This window comes from Corvus hawaiiensis, chromosome 6 (genome assembly GCF_020740725.1).
Source record: "Corvus hawaiiensis isolate bCorHaw1 chromosome 6, bCorHaw1.pri.cur, whole genome shotgun sequence".
NCBI classification, from domain to species: Eukaryota; Metazoa; Chordata; class Aves; order Passeriformes; family Corvidae; genus Corvus; species Corvus hawaiiensis.
Genome location: NC_063218.1, coordinates 10,893,727 through 10,910,425, shown reverse-complemented (window position 1 = coordinate 10,910,425; position 16,699 = coordinate 10,893,727). Strand labels below are relative to the sequence as shown.

The window sequence follows — 16,699 nt, the reverse complement described above, 5'->3', positions numbered from 1 at the left end:
ATGGCAGTGTTCATGACTGGTCTGAGAAAAGCGATTTAAACTTCAGGTTTAAGGAAAGGCAGACACAGCTGGCAGAGTTTAAGCTTCATGTGTAAAGAATTTTTGTGTATGATTTGTAATACTTCATGGAAAAATCCTAAAATGTGTATTTAAGAATTAACTTTTTTGTCAGTTGTATACCAGTAGTATTAGAACTGATGAATTGGTTCCAAATCACTCATCAAACCATAGTTAAACACTGATTGATGCCTTTTACTTTTACTGACCTACAGGATAGATTTGTCCACTCTGTCCTTCTCATGTTCCTTAGTGGGATTTGAAACTCTTTTCATGAACCACTGCTTTCCAGCAGTTTAGACAGTAACTGTTAAAGTGAAAAAATAAATAACTTCTGGCTATTGTCTGAAAACCTCAGGAGAATTCATACAGGAAATCAGTGTAACTGGTGTTGGCTGGCTGTAATACCTGGCCTGTGAACTTCAGCAGTTCGGGAGTTCAACCTTCACATTCAGCTGTTCCTGTCAGCTCTGTGGTGCATGGTGGTGGCATAGCAGAGATCTGGGGTCAGGAAATGCTCAAACACTCCACTGTACCTGTCACTGTGGGTTAGCTCTGAAATGTGAAAATGTTTTAGGCATTTTTCCTCTAATTAGTTGCATATGGTAGATTGCTGCTTAACAAGTGCATATCCATGGCTGTAATAGAAGAGCCTTTATTTGTTCTAATGGGGCTGAGGAAATTGGAGAACTATTGTTACTGTTCTAGCGTATGTTTAAGTTTACTCCAGAAATATTAGGACTGTAACTGGGTAGGGCAGGCGGGGTGAGAGCAACTTTATGTAAAGTTCAGTTCAGAATTCTGTATAGAAGTGATGGGGTTTGCCAGCATTAAGGTTGAAATATTCATATTATGTTGGTAGTTATCTTGCCTTTTACATTATGTAGTGGGAGTAGCACCTAGTAGATTATTTTGATTAGAGTTCCACTATCACTGTCAAGATTTCTAAACACAGTAGAATGACCTTTAGGTTTTAACAACAAACAATGCTGCTGGTTCATGCTGCTTGCTCTAAAATAGTAGGTGAATGTGGTTAGCATGACCTTCTCCTAAGATACAAGCAGTAAGTGGGAGGAGGGAGAAACCCCAAAACATTTACATAAGGGCTGTGTTTTTGAATATCAAATTGTACTGTAGACGTAAATAATATCAGCTATGCCGAGTAGGTGATATGTGATTCCACGTTTGAGTGCCTGATGCTTGTCTGGATCAACACTTTGACAGCTGAGGTATCATGTGACAAAGCCATTGCTTCAACTCATGCTTTATTAGAAGAAATAACGAGGTTTTAAGTAAGATTTTGGCTTTGCAGCTGAAAGTCAAGCCTCTGTCTACAAAAGAAAGTTGCTATAGATATTCTCATACCAAGCAGTAGAAGTTTTTGTTTGTCATTTTAGTTTTTATATGAAGCTGTATGGTTAAAGGAAATTTTGGGTTGAGATAGGTTGATCTGTGTTCCTGTGATTCAGAAAGTTAAATAATTTTGGTTAATGGGATCTGTTTACTATTACAGATAATTAAAAGATAAAGCTATGTTGTCCTGTTGCTTCCTGTCCTTTCCCCCAGCAAGCCCTAACAATAGGGAATATTGCCTTCTGCAGAAATAAATACTTTGAACTTGAACTCTGTGGGATAAAATTCCACGCCCCTCTTTAGGGAATGCTGCGTCTGATGCACTTTACAAGGATTAGTTGCCAGATTTCACATCCCTGAAGACAGAACTGTTACCAAGAATGGGATATCCCAAGCAGCATGGGATGGTCAATTAACCAGCAAGGCCTATTTTTAGAGTCTTTAGTTTGGAGTCTGACCAGAGCATTCCTTCTGTAGTGGATCTGTACTGCCTGGGTCCCTCTTTCTTTGGAACTTGTTTTTTCATTACTTAGCTTTGTTTTGTCCGACATGGAGTGAAAAAAGGAAATCAAATGTTAGATACATTACATCACATGGCTATTTTAAAATGAATGTGAAAGAGTAAGAGTTTCAGTAGACAGTTAGCTAGCAGTTCTTTGTAGTCTAAAATACCAGGTATGCATCTCTACTGTCTTTGCAGGAATCTAGACTAAACCCAAGCATAAAGCACACCAAAATTCCAACACACACTTCTTTTAAGGCAACTTTATTTTCATGGTGCTGACAGGGTTAAAATACTGCTGCACATTTCAGATTGATGTAATAAATATGTACAGTGGTGAATATAAATCCATTTGAAAATCAGTTCCTGTATTTACAGATGTGGCACTGGTATGTTAACACTGAAATGCATAACCCATGTGCTCTCATATTTTTGAAATGCTGGTGCCATTAAGAATGTTCTTTGCTGACTGTATTAGCAGATCAACACCTTTAAAAGTCCCCAAGCATGGCCAGCTACAGAGAAGAGTTCATGTTAGGTCATGTGAAAGTTTGTCTAGGTACTGATAACATTTATCACGGAATGGTTCCCTGCTTGAATTTGGTTATTTTAATAGTGTATTTATAATGTGCTTTAGAAATTGCAGTCTCCTATGACTAAAACATTTATTTTTAGATTTAGGAGAGAAATGTCTCACATATGCACTACCTGTTGGTTTTGTTCTTTGTATCCAGTGATTTTTTTTTTTTCTCGCACAAGTTGTATTAACTTCTAATCATTTTTATGTGACTGTTTAAAGCTTGTTTAATACAATGAAGTCTAAATACAAGTTCTGATTATTTGCTGAATTTGAAAGGAAAATGCCAGGTTGCTAATACTCTCTTTGTTATTAGGTGGTGTAAAGCTGATCAGCTTGACCTGTGGAAATCAGCATGTTTGGGCCTGTGACACAAATGGTGGCATTTATTTCCGTGTAGGAACTCAACCTCTTAACCCAAGTTTGATGCTTCCTGCATGGATAATGATTGAGCCACCTATACAGGTAAAATGTTGATTACAATTCTTTGTAACCTGCTGGTTTAGCTCTATGCTAAACAATAAAACAGTAATTTTAGAATTCATGGAAGACAGTAGAGCCAGGTTTTGTAGTAGAGTGTAGCCTTGAGCTATACCCTGAGTACCTGCTGTGTGCTAAGCAAGGGGCTGGATGGGCAAACAGCACAGGGCAGAGGGTGTGGGAAGCCTCTGCTCAAGTGGCGTGGTGCTGAAGTGCCTGCCTCCCTCTTCCTTTATCCTCCTCACCTCTGTGAGTCTGGGATGCTTGCTAGGGTGCTGTGCCTGAATTCAGGGACTTTTCCATGTCATGCAGTGATTCATAAGCAAGCAGTACAAATGCAGCTCTTTTCCCTTGTTACCAGAATGAGCAAATTTTATATCCTTTCTACCTGCCAGCTGGGAGGATCAGAGTTGAAAGAAGCCTCATAAAGTAACTTGGAAGCATATTTGCAAAATACAGAAAACTGACAAAATCTGTTTCTCCAGTGTCTGTTTGTTGTTTAGTTTTTGGTTGTTTTCTTTTTTAATCTCTCCTTAAACCACAGTGCTTGCTTTCATTGCTGCTCTAATACTTTGCAAGTTAATCTATGAAATGGGAGTAATTTCTCTTGTGGTTTGGGACTGCTGTAATGGAGCTGACCTCTGACTACTGATTTCATTCTTTACTCCTTGGCACGAAATCGCTTGAACTGAACCATCTGCTGATCTAGCACAGTAGCACTGGATGTGTTTGCATACTTGATTGACATTTTATGATGTTACAGCATTTCTCTTAAAGATTTTGAAATATGCGGTACTTTCAAAAGTACACATTAAGAAATAGAAGTAAATCTGTGGCAGTGGAGTTGCAATCATTTATTTGGTTTTTACATAATTTGCTTTTAGTTTTGCTTATCTCTCATCGGCCAGTTGTTGGCTTGTGTGTATCTGAGGGTGTAACAGCAAAGAAGGGCAGGGGAACAGGGAAATGAGAACTGCAGATATGCATCCCATCAGTTACCACAGCATCGGTTAGATGACTAATTCTGTACTGAAGATGTGGTCCTGGAGGAATTGTACCTTGGTTTGCAGAATAGCAGGGCGGGCTGATAAATATGTGCCAATACCACTTGCAAAAAACACGTGGTTACAGTGCTCATTCTTGATGTGCTGCAAGTGGGTCTTTCTGATGTTATCTGTAACATGTTGTCCCTGCTGACAAGGGTGTAGGGCAGCAGGAAGAGGAGATTGAACGTGTCAGTAATGACATCTCCCATTAAGGCAGTACTTTTTAAAAAAAAAGGGAAGAAACATTCCATTTAAACTAAGTTTGCCAAGAGACAGAGAGTTAAACTTGTGTAGTACCTTCTTACCAAAGGTCTATCCAGGAGAATAGCCCAAAAAGCTGTTTCTGTATGCTGATACTATTTTCTCTGTACTAAGTGGTGCTCTACTCCTCCCCTGAAGTAGATTAAACTACTCAATACAAAGATGTTTACAAGAATTGGGATTTGCTGTGGCTAATGATGTGATGCAGTGACTTTCTTATGTAGAAAGTGGACAAGGTTGAAAATCAAATTATTTCCCATTATCTTATCAACAAAGCTGGATGATGTTGCCTTCCAAAAATTATAACCTTCTGGTACCCCGAGCAGTGTCATTCCCTTTCCTGTTATCTTGCCAGCTCCTGGCATGGCAAATTTAATGAGTCAATATGAAAGGGCTAGAATTCAAACATTGCTTGCAGAGAAGATGAAAACTCATGGGTTACATGCTTGTTTTGAGACAATTCCAGCATGTTAAGTCATTAAAGGACCAGCCATTCATGCTTTTACAGTGGCTTAATGCAAAATAAGAAAATATGTGAACTTTAAAAGCATTTCCAAATGCTAACTTAGTATTTGGAAAACAAATATAACATGATATCTGAAGAGTGAACTCTTCAGTGAACACTATTTGCTTATTAGGAACACCTTACTATTATCTGTCCCTTAACTGACTTTGCCACAGTTCATGCTGCTTCGCTCTTATGTTCAGAGCAACAGAAATACTGTAAGAAGTATTTGTGAATGATTCAGCCATTTTCTGTTTGAAGAAGGAAATCAAAATTGCTTTTCACTTGCTTTAAGTACAGGAGCACTCTCAAATAACGTAATTTAAAACCAACTATGGATATTTCATTCCCTAGTAAATGTCAGAGCCAATATGACTTGCCTGTCCCAGATCTCATGACTCATGAGCAGCTTGTGAGCAGCTGCAGACTCTGCTTTTATGGTGTCACTTCTTCCTAAAGGAGTTCTGCAGCTGCACAGCATCCATCTTTGCACAACTTCACTAAGGTATTCACAGACTTTGATGAGATTTTGCTCATGCTAAAATGAGTGAATATAATTTGAGTTCAGTCTGTGGCTCTGTGATGCAGTATTTTTTCTTAAATCAAGACTAAACCCATTCTCATTTGTTACTCTTCCCGCTGTACCTCCTTACTGAAGCATCTCTTGAGATGAAGAATAACATATGTTCTCTGCCCTCCTTCTTTTTTATTTTATCCAGTACTTCAGAAGTGGTTGATAACATCATTAGAGTATCTTGACCAGTACTAGTTTATATATAGATGTTTTCTGTGATTCATCAATTTGGTTCTGCAGTCTTAGAAGTCAAAATAATTATGTAGTTAAGCAGCTTTTTGGAAGCTGCTTCAAGGACATTGACAAAAGTGATCAAAATGCTTTGATTAAATTATTTTAGACCAGGAAATAGAAAATGTTTTTCCATTCTATTGTTAACATTCAGGATAAAACTATCATCTGCTGTAGCTTGTCTCAATATACATATATATTTTTACTTATATAAAAAATGTAATTTTAAAAAAAGAGCAGGAAAAAGTATTATTTATATAGATAATATAGAGTATCTTTTTATGTGTGTGTATCTTTATTGTCATTTAATGTTTTTCAGATTTCTGGCCTAAAGGAACAATAACTAAAAATAAAATAGAAAATTGGTATAGACTGTAAGACTAATTTAGGTTTTTAAAGAGCAGAGCTTAATCAAAAGGTAAAAGTCTTTAAATTGCTTTCAAAGGTCCCCCCAAGTTGAACTGTTTGAAAATAATTCTTTGAACCTTTCAGCTTTGATTTCTGGTACCTTCTGAAAAAGATGCTGAGACAAAATCTCATCTTGAGAAACTCTTACTTCCCACAAGTACAGTTTAAAAACTGGCCCTGAGAACCACCTTCTCAGATTTACATTAAGGCATCTATCATCTAAACAACTTTATCTGACAAAATTACAGAACAAGTATTTGTAATTAGTGATTAGTCATCTATTCATTGTAAATAATCAGTCTTACTCTAAAAATAGATTGAGACATTTTATTGTCACTTCTTTAATTGCTGCTCTTTGTTCGTGACCAAATTTCATAGAGAATAGAATTGAAAAAGCAGTTTTATTAAATCCAGAACTCTGTTTAAATATCCACATAGCTTGTCTGAGCTGTGGAGTACAAGGGGTTTGTTTAAGGAAATGTTTGGCTACTGCATAAAGCTTTAGTTGATCATTTGTAGTTCCCAGGGTCTCAGCAGATGAGCACTGCTTAAATTAGTTTGCCATAAAATTGTCACCTGTGGTATGTGTATTTCAAGTTAGAGAAACTTCTCATTTATTATTCTTCCCATAAACAGCCTGGTAACTGTGTCTCTAAGCTTGATATCATCGGTAAGAGAAGTTACTACAGGTAGTAGAAGTTCTTACTGATGTAGGAGGAGCTATTTTTTTCTTACACACAGACTTCCAAAAAACTGAATTAAGGCTTTTCATGCTTTCACAGTTATTCAAAAATTATTAAAACTGTGAAGTAAATGGATGTTTAAAAATACCATTTGAAATTAATGGAAATTATCTGTAATTCTGAAAAATCAATACAGGATAGATTTAACTTCTTTTCAATACCTTATATTGAACGTAGGTCAAGAAAAGGTAAGGAGGTTGGTTGTGCCTTATGGATGGGTGTTGACTTTTTAGAAACAGTTGTCAACATCTTTGTTTTGTTTCCTTTATTTAAATAAAATTATGCTTACCTTACAGAACACTTAATGTGGATCTGGGGACTTTCTTCTTCTGCGTCTGCCTTGCTTTTGCATTTCTCAGTGAGATTTCTGTTGTTATTAAAGCCAGTTCTGCATTAAGTGGTACTTAGAGGAGAAAGTGGTGAGCAGTCCTCAGGATTTAATTTTGCCATTGAGCTGAAATGTAGGAAGGGTTTGTTCGAAATGATCTTCAAGGATTGAATATTTAGAGGGGAAGGGATTTTTTCTGTTGAAAATACTTTGTAACCTCAGAATCATCTATGCTACTTTTGAACACACTTGGCATGGATATATCTCTGTTCTTTCCGATGCAATATCCACATGCCTATTCTTTCCAAGTCCAGTGGTTTTCACTAGCACAGACCAGCTTGCATTGCTCAGCCATTGCACAGACATCTTCTGAGTTGATATGAATTCTGCTTTGGATGAGATTCTGAGGAAGTGTCTTTTATTAGCCAAAGTCTGCTTAGGTTGGAGAAGTAACACACTCATTAGGCCTGGTTATCTCTAGACCAGACTAACTAGTCTGTTGTTCTATATATCTTCACTGATGTGAGGCCTCTGAAGACATTAATAGGGAGAAGATTTTCCTGGAGGACTGCACTTTTCAAGATGATGTAGAGAAAAGCTGTTTGGCAGTAGTAAGAGCAGCTGTCTCAAGGTGGGTTGCAAATAAGTATAGGAGATCAAAGCTTCTGCAGATGTGTCTTTTGTTTAGCTCATTTAGAATGCCATAATGTTTAAGTTCAAGTCTGTGCTATTCTTCACAGGCATGCCTGTCTTAAGTAATTGTAAGTTACATAAAAGGTGCTTTTAGAGGCTGAAAAAATGCAATTCCAGCATTTCTTCTGAAGTGACCTCATGCTGATTCCATTGCTGAGTGTAGTGCTTATTATCTTCCTCTATGTTGCTAGTTAAGAAAACTGCTGTCACTGTATTTCCCTGTATTTTGCTGCTTTGGAGTTATAGCCTTCTGATACTTGTTTTAAGGCATTGCTATCACCACATTCAGAAAAGTATGTGTGTGGCCTGTCACAGGAGATAGCAATTGTTATCAGCACCAGAAGCTTCAGATCACGGGAAGTGCTCAAAATGGGGTACACACAGAAAATTCAGTAGGCAATCCTCCTGTGTCCTTCTGAAACATGATCTCAAGGTGGTGTATTTGCTTTTTGACAAGACTGGCTTACTGAAAACAATTGTGGGAAAGAGAACTGTCAGTTTTCATACTTCAGTTTGGTCATGACTTGGAACTTCCTTATACCTGCAACTCTTCCAATATTCCCGTATTTTGGTTAGTTAACATAGAATTTGATATTATTTTTCAGAGAGATGAAGAAATACATTTAATATTCAGTTGGGCAGATAAAGTAACTACAACTATCATTAAGTTTTGAGAGTTTTTCAGAGCTACTCTATTTAAAAATAACATCACCACAGTATAAAAATTCATGGGTAGAGGATGCACATCATGGTCTAGCAGGTACAAGCTGTGGTTGCACAGGGTAAGGAGACACCTTGGGATATCTGCTGGACACATCAGACCCTTTGACCTTGAATTAGGAGCTCGAAGGCCCCTCCCTATAATGTATTACTGTCTCCCTGTTTTATGATGATGCTGTGAGCGGACAAGGTGCCAACCACCTCTCTTTGCAGACCAGTGTAGCAATCATTTGCCTTCCCAGGGCTGGGTTGTGTGTCTTTCCTGCCTGGAGGTGGTTCCCTCTGCCACCTCCCCTGTCATATTGCTCAAAAAATTTTGTCATTTTGGTCACAGCTGAACCACAAAAAAATGCTTTGCTCTCCTTGGTAAGGTATCTAAGTTTCAAAAACTGAAGAGATGCACTTTACGGGCATAGGCTGCAGGAGAGGGTGTTTCACTGGTGCTCATTAGAAGTGTGTTTATAAAAAAAAAAAAAAGCCTTGGTTACTTAGAGCTTTGTTTATACAAGGTTTTTATTACCTTGTGCTAAACTACATTCTGTTTCATGGGAGTTTGCACTTAGTGTTTACTTAACACACATTTCTGTAAAAAATTAATTTTTATTCTCCTAACAGTTCAGTTCTTCAGTATGTTATTAAAAATACCTGTAGTGGTAATTACAGAGAGCTTATCTCCTACATTACAGTTTATAATCTTAGTTATAAAACAGTGCCCAGAAGGCAGTCGGGCAAACCTGAGTAGGCCTGGAGTTTGTATGGTCTCTAAAGTGGTTACATGAAATTTATTATTTTTTTAGTTCCTTCTAAGGAACGGTTGTACTAAGTATTTTTAAGGTATTTTATGATTCTGCTGAGAACATGTTGAGTAAGTTGCATGGGTTTGGTTTGTTCTTTTCTATGATTTGATACCTTATATTGTTGTCTTCCCCATGTTTCTGCAGGAAAAAATGTTGGAATAAAAAATTTAGAGCTAACAGAGGGGAGAGGTCAAGGAATTTACTCCTTGGCTTTGTTTTGTCTTTCAGATTGTGCTAGTTATAGACAGCACAATAGATGTCTCCTTGGCTGGAAATACCCAACTGAGGCCTTTGTCCCTTTATTCACTAAAGGCAGAAAGTAGGGGAAAGGGTCCTTGTTGTTCTAAGGCTTCTGAGGAAAATAATGCTCCAGTTTTACAGACAATAAACAGTTATGTTTTTCTGACAATTTAATGCCAGCTTTGCTGAAAAACACGTGGCATCGAGGAAGACCAAACACAAATTCATCTTTCCTGCTCCTGTATATTGCCTTGAACTTCTCTGCAGAGAAAAAAGCAGCACTTAATTTAGCAAGCTAATGCTGAAAGGACTTCATTTAAGTGGAACTCAGAAAATAATGTGTAAATAGGCCTGTACTGGGGGAGAGTCTCTCTAAGCTGCATTCTTTGTTTGTTGTCCTCATTAGGAGGGTCTGGATGCTGTTAGTCATGAAAATAGATTGGTCTGATACACTCAATGCTCAAGAGTGTGCGAAGTATCTCTGATGTGGCCTTCTTACAGCCTGACCTGGACCAGCTGAAGGTGTTTCTGATTTGTCTTTTGAAGGCAAGGAGAACATTTGTGCTGAATGTAGCCACCAACCTGTTATTAAAAGGATTGGGCTTGGACAGACTGATAATGTTATGTTTAGTCTTCCTTATCCTGGATATTTGCAGCAGAACAGAGATAATGGAGGTTTGCTGGTACATGGACTCTGTGCTCCTGAAAAGTGACGTGGAAAATGTTCTGGTGCCTTTTTTGTGTGCGTTTGTCCTTTCTTCCTTGACAAGGAACTTTAACCATTTGTGTTCAGCTGTGACCAATAAGACAAAACTTTTGAGTAGTATGTAGGGGAGAGTGGGTGGGAGAATGTGTTAGTTTTTACTTTGGATTTTGTTTAATACTATTGTTTAAATTAAATTCTTACACTGAAACTTACTTCTCTGTGGTTTGCAGAAAGAAAGGAAATAACTTGAGCAGAATTATAAAGCTAATGGACAACTTGATAACTTAAGTATGTTTAGCATAGACATTGTTTCTTGATACCATTTACCAATTTGCCAGTTACGTGATTCCTTCAAGTTTACTTCATTTTATCAACACTGTTTTCTCAACAGACGTGGCAAGCTGGTTTTTGTTGTTTTTATTTGTAGCAGACAACAAATATATCTACATCTCGTAGTATATTGCTTTAATGTTGAAAAGGACGTAGTTGATAGTGTTGCAGTGTATGGTTGTGGCGGGAAATTCTTCATATCACAAGACAGAGTGACTGGGATGTTTGTAGCTAAGGCACAAGACCAGAGGATGGGGAATCTGCATTCAGATCTGACTGGCTAAAAGAGTCAGACTTCTGAGATTTTTAGAGTTTAGAAATTTTTGGCACTACAAGTAATAGAAAAACAATATTCTGTAATTTTTTATCAAATAGCACTGGATCCATGAATGATCCATAATAAGTTGATCTCTCACAGTGATGAATATTATGGATAAATGTATAAACAGTTTGGTGTGTCAGCGTCAGAGCAGGAAGGCTGAGAGACTGCTGCTAGGTTCTTTAAAATTCCAGATTCTCCAGTAAATTACAAAGAGGACATGTTTCACAGTCAGGGTATATAAATCTCATGAATGGTTTTGGAAGTTAAACCAGCTTGTAAAGGCTACACTGAAATAATTTATTAATTTTCATGGTTATCAGTCTCTGAAATGTTATCAGCAGATTTATTAATTTGCACAGATATCTCTCTTTAGTGCTGTGAGAGAACTCTACATAACCTTTAACTGTAGCTGCAGAGATTTTCTTGTTATGTAAACTATAAACTACTTAAAGCATGCTTATGGTAATTAGAACTTAGTGAAAATGAGAGATATCTGAGATAATATCAGCATGATTGTTCCAAGAAGATAGTACATTGTGTCAAGAAAATCTAAAATTAATTTTACCCACCTTACTTTGGTAGCCGTGAGAGTACGTCTACTTGTAGATGGCTGCTTTCTGGGTAAAAAATAACCCAGAGGTCAAACATTTGCAACAAGCTCTAAGAATTGCCTCTATTTGTTTCCAGTGTCTTGTCCCTGGTTTGTGCCAAAAGCCGCTGTGTATAATGATGTCACTAGGTGTCCTGTCAGTTGTGTCCTTTACTGGCTGTTCTGCAGCAGAAAGCTAGGGGGTAGAGGAATTGCCTGGATCCTTCACAGTAGGAATGAGTAAGAAGATTGTTGTATTGATGCAAGGTTATCAGAAAGAGCTAAGTAACACAAAGAAGGAAGAGAAGCTGGAAGTTAAATACCCAGAGAGGTAGGGAAAAACTTAAGGAGGAAATGAGCTCACTTAGAAAAGCAAAGAATGAGAAGAATATTTTGCCAAGCTTTTAAACACATTACTTTGAATTTGATGATTTCCTTTTGTCTCTTAGATGTGTTGGTGCTGCAGAATTGGGTGGAAGTAATTGCTTTGATTACACTTGAGCCTGCAGTGGTATCAGGAGTAATTTAGCTGAGATTCATGCAACTCCTTTTGTGGCTCTCCTTTTGGGTGTTTTCTCTGCTTTTCTTAGCTTCCACTACCTGTAGATCTGTAGTAATGCACAGGCTTAGGTACTAGGTGTAAGCACTCAGTAAGTCTTTTTGGATGGAAATACTCCTCTAGCTCTTTCTCAGAGAATTCTCTTCTAGACAAATGACAGTGGAAGAGAGGCATGGGATCCTGACATATGAGAGTGGAGAGCAAGGCACACAAATCCCAACAGTTCAGCAACAGAAGTCCGACCAAGGTGTCCAGGCACAGTTTGGGAAGGACCCTGGTTGGAACCTGAAGTGTATTGCAGGGCATAGGCAGACACACTGTCAGTTTGTGGTGTGAAGGACCACATGTGGGAAAGGTGGCAGAAAGTCCTAAATCTGGGAGAGGTGGCTATTTAGAAGAACGTGGTAAGAAGGAGATAAGTGGATTTTAAAAAATAAAATACAAAAAAAAAGTTGAAAGGCAAAGGTTTCCTGTTCATGTAGTACTTCCACCTGCACAAGCTAGTAACTGCCCAGCTCCCTTATGTGAAAACATGGGACTGCAAGAGCAGAAGTGTGGAGAGGGATGGCATGGAGCTGGAAGCTGCACAGGATTGAGGCGCTGCCCCGTGATAGCGGTGTGGGGAGGTGAGCAGGGACAAGTGGGGAGTGAGAGCCAAGGACCTGTAGAAAGAAGCAAATAAAAGATGGAGGGGAGAAATGGAAACCGAGCCAGGAATAAGGATCACTTCCAGCAAAGGGGCAGAAGTCCAAATGGGAAAATTGTAGGGGGTTTTGGGCTGTTTTGTTTTTAGTGTGGTTTGGGCATTTGATGGGTTGGTCGGTTGGTTTTGGATATGTTTGGAGGTTTTTCGGTGTGGTTTGTTGTTTTGGGGTTGGGGGTTTTTCTTGGTTGGTTGAGATTTTTTTTTTCAGTACAGTAGTGTAATACCAATCTGAAAGTAGCTAGGCAGCTATATATTCTATGTAGTCAGTGCTTTCCAAGACAATTAGTGGCTTTACTTGTAAGGGTTCAAACTGCAGCCACTTGAGAATTTACTTTGACCACAGGTAAATACTTGATCAAGCCTCTACCAGCCTCAAGCTTCCAACAGAGGGCAAATACCTAATGAGAGCAAACATGAGCAGACAATCTGTCAAGGGCCTTGAAACTTGAATAGACAGGATTGATTTGGTGATGCAAGTCAGACTTGGTTGTAGCTTGGTCAGACCCAAGTCAGCACCAGAATTTTAAAAGCAAAGCCAAAGCAGGTAACTGTTACGTACACAGAAGGCCCATTTGGGACTGGGTTATATATATATATGCAGATCATGCTTCTGTATCCCTAGGTTTATGCATACAGAGAGCTACTAGCTCTTCTATTTAGCACTCTGGAAATTCATCTTATGCCCATGAGGCTAAAGCAGGGAATGCAGTGCTGCTCTGTGAGGAAGTGATGTGTTTCAGACATCCTACTGTCTTCTGCAGTGCCTTTATTAGGCTGGTATGGAGAAAAGCTTTTTTTTTAATATGCGTATTTTATTCAAAGTACATGTTTTGCTGGATATTTGCAATCATCCAGCCTGATTGGGTGATATATTTTGCTACAAAATACCAATGTTATAATGTCAGTACCACTGCTTCTGAACAGTAGTTAAGGCAAATCTCTGTAGAAGCAGGTGGAGTAAGGACATGCCTGGGAACAGAATGGGAACTGTGTTTCGCTTGTGTTTGCCAACAGGTAGTGTTGTGGATCCTCTCCTGCAGGTGTGGCTGCTCCAATACTGCAGTGCTCTGCAGCGAGTTCCATGATTGTATTCCTGTAGAGTGGAGTAAAGGCAAGAAGGCAGATCATAATTTCATTGCAAAGAGGAGACATTCAGACTGTAAAAATATACTGCTTTAGAATATGCTTAGAAATAAAATTCAGAGTTAGTAATGTTAGGAAAACTTTCTGTAAGGCAAGAGGAAAATACTGCATTTTGTGTATTTCATTGGAAGATTTCCCTCTTCCAACTTGCAATTGAAACTGTATCTGATTGGAATTGCAGTGGTTAAGCAAATACTAGCATTATTAGACTTGAATGCTGAACATTAAATATGAATATCAGTAATGATACAGTCATTCATGTTGCTTTTGTACTTACTAAGGGCTCAACTTCTTGGAAAATGGATAATTTTGTACAATAGCAGATAAAATATCAGTTACATTTCTCCCTGTCTTTAGTATCTGGTAAATATTTTACTTCTCTTGTGTACTTCTGTGAAAAACAAGTGCTACAACAGTACAAAGATACAGTAGTACAAAGTTTAAATACTGTGCTTAATTTTTATAGCCAGTAGGAGTCAACTTGGTCAGCATTCATTCAAGTCCAAATGATCGGATGTTGTGGGCAATTGATAGCAAATGGAATGTCCACGTACGAGTTGGAATTACAGATGAAATGCCTGTAGGCACTGACTGGGAACATGTACCAGGTAAAAATTAATGCATCAGTTCCTTGTTTCTGCCATTTTCTCAGTGGTTTTGTTTTGTTTAGTTGTTTTTTCTTGTTGCTTTTTAAATCGGATATTGATGCTTAAGTATTTTTTTTGGCAATCAAGTGTTTGATAAGGGTTATCTTTTAAAGAGGACCTTGGTTTTACTTAAAAACACTGAGTAGTTAACTGGGAGAAATAAGATGGTTTTTTGTTAATTTCTGTTGTGTTATTTCAGGCTGCTGCCACTCAGTGATACAGTTAGTAGTACAGTTCCCTTTCAGTTAAAACTAAAGCAGAATTCCTAAGCAGTAGGAGACTGTTGTTCTATGGGGTTTTGTATTTAATTGTGATATCACATGAGGTTTCTACCTAGGTGTTGGTAGAAAAACCTTACGCTATTTTGCACATCTTTCTACTAATCCTGTGTGCTGGATATGTTGTGGATTAGCTAATTACACTTTTGGCTTGCCTTTAAATAAAACTGAATTTTGTTTGTTTCTTTCTAAATAACTGTGCATTGATGCTGTCTGCTTTTTAAAGATTTGTCACTGCATTTACTCATGGCACTTAGTTGTGGGGTACTTGTAAAGTGGGGGCAAAAGTCCACAATGTCTATAATATTAACCATTTTTAGACAAACTAAGATTGTGATTGTTGGCTTATTCCCCATGTGGTAGTCACATACAGTGGAGGCTCCAAAAGCGTGTTAAGGTCCTCTGATTGGACATTGCTTGTGGCTGTGGCCACATAACAAATTGTATCCATGTTGGGATAACCCTTAAGGTCAATAGATGCAGGGAATACCAAGTCTGCAGTTAAAAAGCTTTTCTGTTCACCAGTGTTTCATGTAAGAATATATAAATATATAAAAATATAAATATACATAGACTTTTGCAGTCTTGATATCTGCTTTTATTGTATTTTCTGCAAGTGTATTTAGTGTCTAGGAAAGCCTGATTATTCCCTCCTCATGGCCAATTCCCTGTAGGTTTGCAGGCCTGCCAGCTGGCTCTAAGTACCAGGACTGTGTGGGCACGCTGCCCCAATGGAGATGTTGCTCGTCGATACGGCATCACTGACAAGAATCCTGCAGGAGACTACTGGAAGAAGATTCCTGGGAATGTCTCACGTTTAACAGGCAAGTTGGTTCTGCATGACAGTCTGTCCAAAACATTGTGATGTCTGCTTTGAGTTCTGCCTGATGGTGCTCAAGCTGACCATATGCAGGGAGAGCTGCACACGCTGTAAGTGTTTCACCAAGGATGCTTTTATCACATTAGTAAAAGCCTTCTCTGGGTATAATTGGGAAAACAGATCCAAATATTAGTTATTCAGTGTTTAGAATTGGAACCTGCTACTGTAATTAAAAGATGGATAATTTATGCTTTGCAGTGACCCCTCTAGATGAACTGTGGGCAGTCAGTACTTCAGGATCTCTGCTCCAGCGCCTCACTAAGACCTTTAGCCATTCCCATAGTTTGCAGAAAAATAATGATGCCTCTGTTCTGCTTCACCCTGATGATTTTGAAGATGAATGGGAAGTGATATGAAGTCTCTCAAGCTTGTGAAGCAGTGAAAAAAACAGGAGGACAGAATTTCTGTAATGTATGTACAGAATATTGGATCTAAAAGCCACTCATATTGGACCTGTGATATTAGCACTTTTGTATTGGAAAACTGACCTGTTAAATAGCCCCCAAGCTGTGAGTTCTGATGTTTGTTACATAATCTTTTGGGAGACTTTAGGTGTGGCATACTGCAATTGTTATACCGTACTACTGTAGAAGCTCCTTCGGAAATATAACTCTTAATTTAACCTTCCTAGCAATGAAAGTGAGTACTTCACAACAGCATGCACACTAATGTACTGATTTTGAGAAGGAATTGTTACATTAAATATTTCTCTACAGCAGAAACATTAAGCATTTCTCAATTTGTTCTTGTACTTGGAACTCCATACCGTACTGATGGGATCACTCCCTGACTCTTGTACATATATTTAGAATTATTTTTCCTTGCAGCATGGAAGAAAATATGGTGAAGTATTTTTTAGTAAGATCTGAGAACATCGTGATTACACTGTATTGTTGAAATGAACTTAGTTTGATCCATTTCCATATAAATAATTGCAAGGCTATACTAACCTTCCATTTCCAGAAATTCTGTTCATAATTTGGCTTCATTCACAAGGTAGAAGTTTGGATTACACCTAATATCA

General features: G+C 38.1%; 1 protein-coding gene across 3 annotated transcripts in view; it reads left to right on the top strand.

Annotated features, from left to right (window-relative positions):
- The window catches only part of TECPR2 (tectonin beta-propeller repeat containing 2), a 40,882-nt gene extending 24,485 nt beyond the window's left edge, over positions 1 to 16,397 (top strand). For 2 of the 3 annotated variants that reach the window (XM_048307874.1, XM_048307875.1), the window contains exons 17-20: positions 2,806 to 2,954; positions 14,337 to 14,478; positions 15,470 to 15,619; positions 15,874 to 16,397. In XM_048307874.1, coding sequence (XP_048163831.1) covers positions 2,806 to 2,954; positions 14,337 to 14,478; positions 15,470 to 15,619; positions 15,874 to 16,031 — 599 coding nt within the window. In that variant the 3' untranslated portion in view covers positions 16,032 to 16,397. Of the gene's footprint in view, positions 1 to 2,805; positions 2,955 to 5,905; positions 6,404 to 14,336; positions 14,479 to 15,469; positions 15,620 to 15,873 lie in introns of those variants that run through there. The other variant, XM_048307876.1, reaches the window with a different exon arrangement.
- The last annotated feature ends 302 nt before the right edge of the window (positions 16,398 to 16,699 follow it).